General features: G+C 43.6%; 1 protein-coding gene across 4 annotated transcripts in view; it reads left to right on the top strand.

Annotated features, from left to right (window-relative positions):
* Positions 1 to 12,867, top strand: part of hace1 (HECT domain and ankyrin repeat containing E3 ubiquitin protein ligase 1) — a 35,915-nt gene that overhangs the window by 14,091 nt on the left and 8,957 nt on the right. For all 4 annotated transcript variants that reach the window (XR_013964346.1, XM_080767826.1, XM_080767827.1 and 1 more), the window contains 9 exons: positions 1,007 to 1,243; positions 1,625 to 1,746; positions 2,848 to 2,916; positions 3,658 to 3,745; positions 4,627 to 4,738; positions 5,729 to 5,826; positions 6,270 to 6,357; positions 6,847 to 6,996; positions 10,346 to 10,542. Coding sequence is in view for 3 of the 4 variants with exons in the window: in XM_080767826.1 (XP_080623952.1) it covers positions 1,007 to 1,243; positions 1,625 to 1,746; positions 2,848 to 2,916; positions 3,658 to 3,745; positions 4,627 to 4,738; positions 5,729 to 5,826; positions 6,270 to 6,357; positions 6,847 to 6,996; positions 10,346 to 10,542 (1,161 nt within the window). In the remaining variant the exon portion in view is untranslated. The remainder of the gene's footprint in view (positions 1 to 1,006; positions 1,244 to 1,624; positions 1,747 to 2,847; positions 2,917 to 3,657; positions 3,746 to 4,626; positions 4,739 to 5,728; positions 5,827 to 6,269; positions 6,358 to 6,846; positions 6,997 to 10,345; positions 10,543 to 12,867) is intronic.

Below are 12,867 nucleotides of genomic sequence, written 5' to 3' on the forward strand. Positions count from 1 at the left end.
CGTGAAGTGGAAAGAATGAGACCTTCCTCTGCTATTTACACTAAATGGGTCACTCTCTGTCTGTCTTGTCTTGTCTCTCGTCTCTGTGATTCACCGTTTCTCACAATCTCTTTCTCTCTTTCTCCCTCCCTTCACGTTTAATCAGAGTCAGACGCATATGTCGGCCATTATTTAACTTTGATGACATCAGTATGGCCAATGTGTGTGGTTTTTATCCATGCCCACCCTGGCCTCCTGAAGAATAAAACAATAACCGATCTACAAGGTCACGCAGTGCGACACGCTGTGAGCTTGTAGATCGGCTTTGACATATATTTTTGGGAATCCATTAAAACCAGGGAAATTTTGTCATTTTGGATTTTCTTGTTGGCTATTAAAAAATTACAGATACAAGCACACAATTATTATTATTTTTTCCTTTTTTGAAAATCTTGAAACACCACGCCCGAGATAACGAGATAAACTTACCTTTGTCCAGGACGCCATGCCCGAGAAAACGATTTATTGTGGTTAATCCAGGGATTTCTTTTTTGCATTTTTAGCTAACGACCGCTCGCGTCCACGTAAATACGGCAAGAATCCCCGCATGCACGCACGCATGGCGTCTTTATTTGCATTATGGCTCATAATGCGCTCAAAATGCGTTATTCAGGGTTGATTAGAGCTTAATTTGACTTGGATATGACTAAAACTTTAATCGCACAGACAAACGAACTCCATTGCTCTGATGTGAGATGGCCGATTGTTTTGTTCCGGTTCAAACTGAAGTAAACATCCGCTAGCTTTTTTTCCCTGGTAGGCCTGATCACTTTAGAATATTTTTATTTAAGTGGTTCAATACAGTGTATGTTTATTTTATATTTCCTTGCCTGCTTGTTCATAAAAAATCGGGACTCTCCAAATTCCGGATCGGCATCGTCAGACCCAAAAGAAAGAAAATAGAAATGGGACATGGGTTTCCGGCCAGGCCTGTAATAAATGTTTCTCTCTGCGTTCCTCCTTCCAGCCCATGGAGCTGCTGTGGCACTCCCTGGACGAGTGGCTGGTGCTGATCTCCACCGAGCTGGACCGCAGCAGCCAGGACCCCTGCTCCCCGTCGCCGGGCAGCGAGATCGCCTCCCTCCTTCTCAAGCAGCGGGAGGTGGGAGGAGGAGGAGACCCCGCCTCCTCCGCCGCCTCGCCGCCACCGGGGGCTCCTCCCCCCCCGTCCGCCGCCATGCTGCCGGCCTCGCTGGACCCGCAGGTGACCATTATGTCATCTTACAAGGCCATTAATTGTCGCACAAATAATTGAGATTATACGATTTAATTGTGTTTTTGTCGTTGGAACACGTTGGAATACAACTAAAATTTCTGTTTGCCTTTTTAGTTAGGCTTCGTAAACAAAACTTGCACAGGGTAGATATGACAAATAACTTAAATAAAAATACACAATGAAATGACTGACACATTCGATCTTTTCCCACTTAGAAAATGTAAAAATAGCTGAATCTACATCTGCCATTTCAGCTTTTTTAATATTTCAAAATGTACGAAAGGCTTTCGACATGGAAATGATTGTGATAAAATAATTGCGATTAGACGATTTCATAGTAACCATGACGACGGGCCTACCCGCCCACAGGTCGTGGGGGAAACGCCGCAGGTGTACGCCGACGGGGAGGACGTCATCTCCATGACGGCCAGCCGCCTCAGCGCCGTCATCCAGGCCTTCTACATGTGCTGCTCCTGCCAGATGCCACAAGGGTGAGGAATGGATCTCTGTAGGTCAGCCCACTAGACATGGGTCTGTCTGTCTGTCTGTCTGTGTCTGTGTCTGTGTCTGTGTCTGTGTCTGTGTCTGTGTCTGTACTGTTAAGTGTATCTGGAGCTAAACTCACAAACGGCTGGACCGATCATCAGTGCCAACTATTCTTAGTTGATCGCATTGGGCTCTACACTCTACGCACTGTTGTTGGACTACACTAAAATATCTACACGAAAATATTTGTCATGTTCCACAAAGCATTGCGCATTGTGATTGTGTAGATTGTAGACTGTTTATGTTGCCCCCAGAATAGGGATGTTATGGTTCAAGTGGTTATACATGTTTTATACTTTTTATTTTTTTATTATAATTAAATTTAACTTTAATTTCATACTGGAAGTCAATAGTGGTCAAACCCTCAAAAAGAATCTTTCTCCTGTCGTTGTGCCAAGTGATTCCACTCCCCACACACATTTCTGTGTTGTCACTGCTGTGACATCCCACTGACTCCCACCCAGGTTGATTTTGAGAGGACATACTTACACAGACAGACCCTGTTTTAGGAAGATAAAAAGTGCAAGTACATGAAAAGCTACTTGATTACAGTATTGAGTGGTATTGAATGAATTCACATTATCTGAAGGAGATGCATGATAATGTAAATTCACACACATCGGGATGGTTTATCAGTATCAATGACTTTTCTCACTTTCCTGATTCTAATATGTTCATACACTGTCTCTCCAGCACCAACTGCTTGTCCATAATTACAGTTAATGACAATTAGATCATCAAAGAGATGCTTAACTCCGTTATTGGCAGTTAAAATAAGTACTGCTTTAGCTCATCTGGTGTCCTTGTTTTTCAGCTGCCCTCTGAATAACCGACGGTCAGGTCTCTCTTCATAAGCCAGTATGAATGTTTAATTTGGAATTGCTGGTAAAAGTGTTCAGATGAGTGAGTCAGCGTTGCATGCAGCATCCCTGATGCCTCTGCAGTAAAAGCTGCAGTGAAATCGGTTTGTCCCTTTAGCTCTTCCCTACCCTATTTGTATTTTCTCACTCTCCCCTGTCTCTGTTTATCCCTCTTTCCTCATCTAGGATGACATCGCCGCGATTTATCGAGTTTGTCTGCAAGCATGACGAGGTGCTCAAAGTTTTTGTAACCAGGTGAGTCGATATGGTGCTCCGCCAGATATCAGCCCCCCTCATTTAGTACCCGGAGACTCGATATTGATTGAGTTACTCCTCCTCGCCTCTCTGTTTGCTTTTCTCTCTGCCTCTCTCTCTCTCTCTCTCTCTCTCTCTCTCTCTCTCTCTCTCTCTCTCTCTCTCTCTCTCTCTCTCTCTCTCTCTCTCTCTCTCTCTCTAATTTGTTTTATCAAACTTTTGGTTGGTTTTTATAAAGTCTAACACAATCATGATGATTGGTATTGAACATTGGAACATAAGTAGAATTCTAGATTTTACACAGAAATTGCATGGGGTAAATATGACAAATACTTATTATACAAATGATATTGGTGTATTTCTTTGGTGTTGTAACGACATTTGATAGCGTAGGCAGGATTTGTTAATTTGTGATATTTATTCTTCCTATCTGTGTCTGTACCTTAACTGCCGCACTGCCGCTGGCGCCTGAATTTCCGCCACAAGGATCAATTACTGTCTATCTTTATGACTGACAATGACCAGTTGAAAATCAAAATAAACAATGTACTGTGGCTAAAATAATGCCCATATTTTAATCACTTTATTCTTTAAATAAATAATAATTAAAAAAGTGGTAATAGCCGTGTAGATGCGCAAACAATTGCAATCAGGAGTTTGTGTAATAATTGTGACAGACCTCGTTTATATCTGACCTCCCCCCTCTCTCTCTCTCTCTCTTTCTCTCTCTGTGTGTGCCAGGAATCCAAAGATCATCTTTAATCACTTCCACTTCCTTCTAGAATGTCCAGAGCTCATGTCGCGCTTCATGCACATCATTAAGGGCCAGGTGAGATGTGTGTGATAGCCTGGTCTGAGCCATATCACTTATTTTCAAAATTGTGCCTTGATTACGATTAAAGAAAGATTAATAAAACATATAGTGAAATGTCACTATATGTCATTTTCAGTGTCACAGCATGAAGTTTAAAATAGGGTATTAATTTATGGGAAACTGCAAGGTCGTGAGCTTGTAGATCTGCTACCACATGGCACCACACTGGCGACAACAGAGCACAAATCGCGCCTGACACGCCTTATAACTTTTAAGAGTGATTTTGAGACAAGCCGTGTCTACATGGTGGGTTCGTTTAACAGCATTATTTCCAAGGCGATAACACTTCTCTTCTTAAGTTCCCGTTTTACACAGCTCCATAAACTTTTAAGTGCTCCGCTTCGAGTGTTTGGTGGTGGCGTTCGCTCGCTCATTGCTCAGTATTCATATTTGAGCTGCGGCGTGCGAGCCTCGTTACCCATGGATTATGACCCACCTGGGAGAGGTCCCTTGTTTTAATTACAGACTTGAACCTGCCCGATTCGATCTCATCTACCAGATTCGTCTTCTCTCGCTGTGCCCCTGGGGAGAGAAGTGCATTTCTCTCTCTCTCTCTCTCTCTCTCTCTCTCTCTCTCTCTCTCTCTCTTTTGCATAGAGAACAATGGCATATATTATGCAAATAGATGTTTTTCTACCCTCTCTGCATTACAGAGGAGTTGTTTCAAATAACGTTCTCAGAACCCTGGGCCCTGCTCAGGACGTAGTGCTAACCCTGAGTACATCTTTTCACATTTTTTGAAAAATAGCTGCTCTAAAAGCTCACAAAGTTCCAGCTTATGGAAGGTGCTGGGTTAGCATTATAAAGGGCTGAGGAAGTTTGGTTTTCACCCGCAGCCCTTCAAGGAACGCTGCGAGTGGTTCTATGAGCACCTGTTGGCCGGCCAGCCCGACTCCGACATGGTCCATCGACCGGTCAACGAGAACGACATCCTGCTCATCCACAGAGGTATCTATGCTGCAGACCCTGCCCTTCTCTGTCCTTCACTCCAGCATCCATTCCTCATTACCTCAGAGCACCTTTTATTTTTTAAGTTATTTCTTTGGCACTTTTGTACCTTCATTCTTAACTTCTTAGACCAGTGGTACTCAAACGTTTTTCATATCAAGGACCCCCATCTGAAAAGTATTTTGTGCCAGGGACACCCCCCCCCCCACACACACACACACACACACCAACATATAAGATTGATGTTGTGATGTTTAAAAAATGTTAACAGTTTTTCACGTTATTACATTTTTTAATATAGCAGATAAGCCCACAACGTGCCACAATGCGATCATTCATGTGGGACAGTGCACGGTACTGCACACGTGTGCATGATAGAATGTCTCCCCTACTGTAGATTCAAGAGAAGACGCACCATGTACCCAGTGGTTACTTGCCCCCTAGATTCACCACGACGTGTCAAGTACCCAAATCAATTACTTTGCATAACAACAGGTTTAACTGTTTACCTGAATGTTCTCATACACGGTATAAAAGCAACACAGCTACTGTACTGATTCGTTGGTGTTCTGTTGGCTTGAAACGCGACAAGAATGCCTCCTCCTCCATCAAAGAAGAGATGCGTCCAAGGCAGAGTTTTTAGTACCGCTACTGCAGTGCAGTAAAGAAGTTTTCTGATTATTTCAAGTCTACTTTTGTGTCCAAAACTCTCATACACTACTAGGCTATCAGCTGTTCTGTGTGCATGCGCACATCACGTCACTTAAATGCCGTACCACAGACAAAAAAAACACCAGTCTCATTAACAGACAACATTAACTCAACTCCATTATTTTTTCCATCCGTGCTAAAACCTGCTAGCTTCCTCCATAACTTGACTTTATGTGCTACCTTTACTACTTTGGCATCTGTGCTGCTTTTGTTGAATAAGAAGAAATTGTGTGCTTTTTTAAATTTCTTGTCTTGTTGTTTTGTCTGTCATATTAACAGACTCCATATTCAGGAGTAGCTGTGAAATGGTCTCCAAGTCCACCAATGAGAAACTCAAGCAAGGCATTGCTGTGCGATTCCACGGAGAGGAGGGGATGGTGGGTGTTGCAAGAGACACTATTATAAAAGTTTTCACTATGGATTGTGAGGCAGACACATTGTGTTGTAGTCTTGTATTGTGGCTCTTTGTCAGCTGGCTTGTTGCTGCTGATAGTGCTTGAAGTCTAGGTCTGAAGTCCACAGTCAAGTCCTGCTCAGAGCTAGGCCTGTCATGATCCTGACATTTTACTTGACGGTTTCAATCAAGATTGTAATTAACAATTTCATTGTGTTGTTGTTGCCACATCGGGACACGCTATGATCTTGTAGTATTTTCAGTAATTCTGATAGCCTGGCTCCAGCCCTGAATCGCTACCATTAAAAAATATTATGAAGTGAAACAAAATGAAAATTATGACGATTATGCAAAACAATTGATACTATCTGAAATAATTTTGACTGTCTAAAAGAAAGAAATAATGTGTAATGTTGTGTTTTCCAGGGCCAGGGTGTTGTTCGGGAGTGGTTCGACGTCCTGTCCAATGAGATCGTCAACCCCGACTATGGTCTCTTCACCCAATCAGCTGACGGTACCATCAACCTCTACTATGGAAATTCTTTATTGCCTAATTTGCCTTATCGACACCACATTGATTCAAGCAAACTGTAATCAAAGTGCAGATTGGCAGTGGGTTGCTGGCTGTAAAGAGAATGACAGGTTCAGAGGCAGTGATATTTGAAAGACAGAAATAGCCAATCTACAAGCTCATGCGTGTGCTGGATCGGCAACTTTTTTTTTCTTAAGTTTTTCACTGTTGAATAAAATAAGGCTTGATCGGACTATTGTTTTGATCGATTATAATAATGTGCTTCTCTCTCGATGATTCAACTAGTTGAAAAGGCAATCGATAGAATAACCATACAGAAGATAATCGTCAGTTGCAGCCATAATATGTTGATGATGAATATAATGAATATCAGTGCTATCAGGGAATATCATTGCTGAATGCTAATATCATAATATATTTTTAAGATCATTAAACACCGTGTGTGCATGTGCGTGTGCATGTAAATACTAGGTACCACATTCCAGCCAAACAGCAACTCCTCTGTGAACCCGGACCATCTGAACTTCTTCCAGTTCGCGGGTCAGATCCTGGGCCTGGCGCTGTACCACCGGCAGCTGGTCAACATCTACTTCACACGCTCCTTCTACAAGCACATCCTGGGTGAGCAGAAAGAGTGGCTTATTGCCGGTATCAGCCAGACTTGGTAGTCCTGTCCCCCTTAAGGCTCATTCATAGTCTGGATTTTCGGTGGTGGGGTGACCACCGCTCAGTTTTTGCAGTGATGATGATCCCCCTGATCTGTGAGTGTTCAAAGATCCAATCTGAACCGTCCCGAGTTGACCATGATCACTGATCATTTTCAAACATATTTGATATAGGCTAGCGGCTATACTACAGAGCAGCGGGGGACTCACAGAAAGACAGTGGAGGAGAGGACGCAATGCCGTCAGCCTGCGGGCACACAGGCACACACACACACACACACACACACACACACACACACACACACACACACACACTCACGCACGCACGCACGCACTCACTCACTCACTCACTCACTCACTCACTCACTCACTCACTCACTCACTCACTCACTCACTCAAACATAAGTTGACAGTTATATCCCAAGGCCATAATACCTTCCACCAGAAGCTGATATTTCATAAGTTTGGATGCAAAACAAGTGTCCATATACAAATCAAATGGGCAGCCTATTTCAAATATAGTGACAGTTTTTCTAATTTCATTGATGAACACAATATCTGGGGTATTTGGAATATTTTGTAGTGAATTGACATGCGTGTCATTGTGATCAAACCAGTCTATTTTTACAGTGCTGTGTTTATACATTCTTGTCCTGTCCTTTACTCCTCTGATCTTGTCTGAGACCAGGTCCACCAGACGGTCATGTCTGGCAATGTACAGTCCTTTATAGTGGCTGCAACCATTTAAGATGTGTGCGACTGTTTCTTTGTCATGTGGTACTGGATGTAGGATGCAGTGTGGGTCGTGTGCTGATGGGTACCAGGTTGCCAAGTTGAACTTGGTCGGCAACACCTGTAAACGGGCTTTAATAGTGAAAATGAGAATGTCCTCACCTATGGTGTTATTTGACAGTATAGAGTGTGATAATGAGTGGTTTGCAAAGGGAAGAAGAGCCAGTTTTCCCTGCAGCCTCAGACTGGTCCAGTGTTGTGCACTTTCTGATCGCTTCATTCCTAGAATGGTGGCTCTTGCGGTCGCGGATTTGATTGACAGTTCATGGTGCGCACCGTCCTGCTCGTAGGTCACACATGCACGGACACGCGGATCTATGATGATGCTGTTGTTGAGCGCAGCAGTTGTTGTATCAGGCGCCACCCACTTTAACTGTAATCCTGATCGCTGGCATAGATCATTAAGATCCATCCAGTCGGACCGCACACCGAATCCAGCGGCTTTAATGTCCAATTTACCATTCGCCATAGTCTTGAATCCAAGGAACAGCGTCTCATTCTCCAGCGCAGGTGGTACTTTACGTCGCTGCATGTGTTGAATGAGTGACTCGCGAGCCATTTCCCTGACCGTGGGGTCGTCGCTGTTGAGCATATTTATAAGGTGACTTGTTCTGGTGGCGGTGTAAACCCATTCAATATTCGGTACACCCAGACCACCATCTCTGATGGGCTGAAACAGTATGGCACGGGTGGAGTGAGTATTGAGACAGAACCAGCCCCTCACCAAGCGCACTGCCTTGTTATTCAGTTCTGTACACACACACACACACACACACACACACACAAAAAGTTTGGGAACCACTGCACTAGAATCCTGGGAGATGGATTGCTGAGGTGGAGCACCACACCTACCATCAGCTCCCAGTACCCACACGATTTGGCGCACCCAAGCCGTGCTACTAATACAGTACGCTGTGCCAGTGCCTGGCATCGAACCCATGAACTTGTGGTCCAAAGGTGACAGCTCCGAGCTACCCGGACACAGTTTTAATGCCGGCATCAAACAAACGTCTTCCAGACTAGACTGCCTATGTTTAAAGTTACCTTTGAACAGCCAGTGCACCGATAGCTGAGTTGCTTGTCATGAAAATCCACTTTAAAATTGTGTAATCGCTTGTTGTAGTGTTGAAAGATATTCCAAAGGGCCGACCACAACAACAGGCAGGACAGGGCAGCCGCACGTTGCTATGCAACTTTCCTATTGTAAACAACAGGGACTCAATTTCCCATAACCCTTTGCACGTCGGCGCGACTGACCTTTTTATTCCCTTCTGTCCGGTGGATTGCCCGTATGACTAAAAACGTGGATTAAACAATGAAAACATACCTCGGGTAACTCAGGTATTGCAGCGAAAGTGTTCTACAATTAATTAACTCGGGCAAATCGTGAATAGTAGTCAAAGTGTTAACTAGCAGCAGGACTCAATAAAGTTGTTCCCATACCATTTTATTTCCTTCTGAAACCTGCAACTTGCGTATGGGTTAATATACAGACGAGTAGGAGCCATAAGAGAACGTTTGAACATGAACAGGGGTGCCGTAGTGTGGGGGTTCTCAAAGTGCGGTCCGGGGACCCCCAGGGGTCCTTGCGGCGGTTCCACGGGGCATGTGTTTATTCTTAAGTCGCTACGTTAATTGATAATAATAATTATGTTTTTTTATAGAGAAACCGGGTTACAAAGTTCTTTACAAAACAAGATAAAACATACATATACTGTAAGTGCAGTGCAGCACTACAAAAATCAATTTACTAGCCTCAGGCAGGGCATTCCAGAGCCTAGGGCTGCTATAAAGCCAGATAACCCAAGGGGATTTATGGACAACCAAGAGAGGCTGCATCGGACAGGCTTATCCCATTTTGCACGGGAACCCCTTTTGGTGTTTTAAACATTATGTTATAATTTAGCTATTGAATAAAATTGCTATTTAAAAAAACGTGCTATGAGCTTGTAGCTCTGCTATTTTTTGAAAAATCGTGAAAATATTTATTTCAGAAAACTGGAGGATTTAGAAGATTTTCTTTTAAATTTTGAGGTCAGACCCAAATGGGTTATTGCGAACGCAGTGATTGCGAATGCAGTGAGCACTTACTATGAGACCTAGCAGATCATGTCTGTCTGTGTGTCTGTGTGTCTGTCTGTCCCGCTATACGTCCAAATATGGAGTGTACGTCCAAATATGGAGTGTGTTGCATCAATCACAAACAAATCACTCAGCTCCATATATGGGCACAAAAGGGGCCAGGTCCACATATACAGTAACAGCGGGACAGACACACAGACAGACAGACATGATCTGCAGGGTCTCAGCTGCGTTCGCTTCCCGGATTTGCGCGTCTTACTGGTATTATGGTTCCAGCATATCCTTGCTGTCGGGAGGAAACCGCCTAACTCCATTTTTGAGGTATTTGCATAAATCAGTGCTATTGAACACCCTTTACGTCTGTGTGTTGTTTTGAAAATAATAAATATATCCACTGACTCGAGAGTACTTCCTTCCTGTGTGTCTCACAGGGATCCCAGTGAACTACCAGGACGTGTCGTCCATCGATCCGGAGTACGCCAAGAACCTGCAGTGGATCCTGGACAATGACATCAGCGACCTGGGCCTGGAGCTCACCTTCTCCGTGGAGACGGACGTGTTTGGAGCCATGGAGGAAATGCCGCTCAAACCTGGAGGAACCAGCATCCTGGTGACCCAGGACAACAAGGTCTGGTCCACATAACACACATTATGCTGTTGTACAGTAGGCTGGGCAATGGGACCAATCAACCGTTATTTTACACTTTTGCCTCGATTACGATTAAGTCACTGCCAGGTATTAATTCATTAATTCTAACTTAACCGCCAGCATTTTTCAATGAAGCCCTTAATTTGAAGGTTCCACCTGAAGCCGAACACTTTCAGAACCGAATGTAGAAAAATGATGTGTGTTGTGAGTGACAGACCCTTGTATTTTCATTTTTTTCACCTGGAGAGGACATTGTATTGTCAGTTATTTGGTTGCTTACTGTATTTTGATCAGGGGCTCAATCTCGGAAAGGAATCTGAGATAAAGGCATTTGAAAAGATGTTTACACGAATGGTCAGTGGATGCACGTGGCCATCTTGTTTACAGTACATTTTCTGTTTACTTCATTGCCTAGCAACCCAATGCTAATATATTGTATGTAGCATTACGACCGCAATTTATCATGAACCACTATAAAGACTTTGATCTACGTCATCGGCACTTAAAGGTAGAGTAAGTGAGGAGAGGAAAGGCTAATATAGACCAGCGGCTCAGGGGTAGAGTGACTGGATGGGAACCGCAAGGTCTATATTAGCCTAAGTAACTTATTTTTTTGTTTTGTTGTGATAATCCTCTCTACTATAGAGTGTGCTGACCATATAAGGAGTTCCTCCCTGTCCCCAGTTAACCCCTGGGGGTCAAAAAACCTTAGGTTTCGTTTTTTGACTCTCTATCCTGATTGGACGAAGGCTTTTTGAGTGAAATCACTTACTCTACCTTTAATTAAGCATTATAAAATAAATATACGGATATATCACTGTTGTCGGGCAGAAACCTCTTATATCCTTCTATTGTAACGGTTTGTGTTTTCCTAAATGAACGCTGTACTTGATCATACTACAGCGTCACACAAAAGCATCAGGAAGTAGCAGATCTACAAGCTCAAAATGCGGCGCGAAGCAACGCGTTTTGACGATCTGCAGTGGTTAACCCATTCTGACCTGAGATCAGATTCATACGAGGTTTCCACTGGACACACACTGGTCTGATGAACCCATTCTGACCTGAGATCAGATTCTAAAAATGTCAGTCGTTCTTCGAATTTTTCAAAAATAGCAGACCTACAAGCTCGTATCGCGCCACTCGGTGGCGCGATATGAGCTTGTAGATCTGCTATTTTTCAATAGGTAAAGCATAACATGATGCTAACACCAAAATGGGTGCCCGGTCAGAATGGGTTAATTAGACTAATCGATTGTTCTGATCTAATCTAATTGTTTTGTGTTGATTCGTGATAAGATTATCTACTATTATCTAGAAATATGACATATGAATATAATAAATAATAATACTAGAAAGAAAAAAAAACATTGCGTGGATGTGTGCGTTAGGGACAATGATGTATCCCAAAGTCATCTGGGTTTCGGGTCTCTTGAACATCATACCCCTCACTCAGATGACCCAGCCGGGGTGATCAATTCCAGATTTACGTCCCAGTAGCTACCCTCGATCAGTCCCATTAGGGCAAGACCAGGGCCACACAATCCGATGCTCCAGAACTACTGGAGGTAGTCTGGGAGGTAGATAAATCTGGCGCGTGGAAGGACTAAGCTCTGTGGGTTGACTCCTGCCCGGGCCCCTCCTACGTCTCACCAGGTCCACTCCTGCTCTCAAGAGATCCAGGACCTGTGCGTTGCAAGATACTTAATATTACTACTACTACTACTAGTAATAAATGCAAAGAACCCAACAAACTTGTCACTCTGTGACCCTAAAATGGGCCCCGACCCATTGTTTGGGAAACAGTGGATACACTATGTGGAGTGAATTCCTGTAGAGCTACTGTAAGCTATGTAGACAATTACTATAATGGACTCATGACGTAGAATCACCATCTGTGTCAAGAGTTAACTGAGTCAATAAGAGGTTATAGTGGGGAGAGAAAAGAAGAGTTAACTGAGTCAATACGAGGTTATAGTGGGGAGAGAAAAGAAGAGTTAACTGAGTCAATACGAGGTTATAGTGGGGAGAGAAAAGACGTTCAAACATAATGGTTTCATCTCTGCACGCTGAATCAATTGTAATTATTGCTTTAGGTGCATTGTTGTGCAGAGTGCTGCTCTACCAGCTCTGCCACATACATCCACTGGTGGTCATAAATGAGGAATTGATCTTTTCCCCTCCTACAGCTTTCACACACACACACACACACACACACACACACACACACACACACACACACACACACACACACACACACAGCGGCCTGCGGGGGGCAGTGCTTTACAAGGCAGGAGGCACTAC

Source organism: Protomyctophum bolini (genome assembly GCF_963924005.1).
Source record: "Protomyctophum bolini genome assembly, chromosome: 7".
In the NCBI taxonomy this organism is placed as follows: domain Eukaryota; kingdom Metazoa; phylum Chordata; class Actinopteri; order Myctophiformes; family Myctophidae; genus Protomyctophum; species Protomyctophum bolini.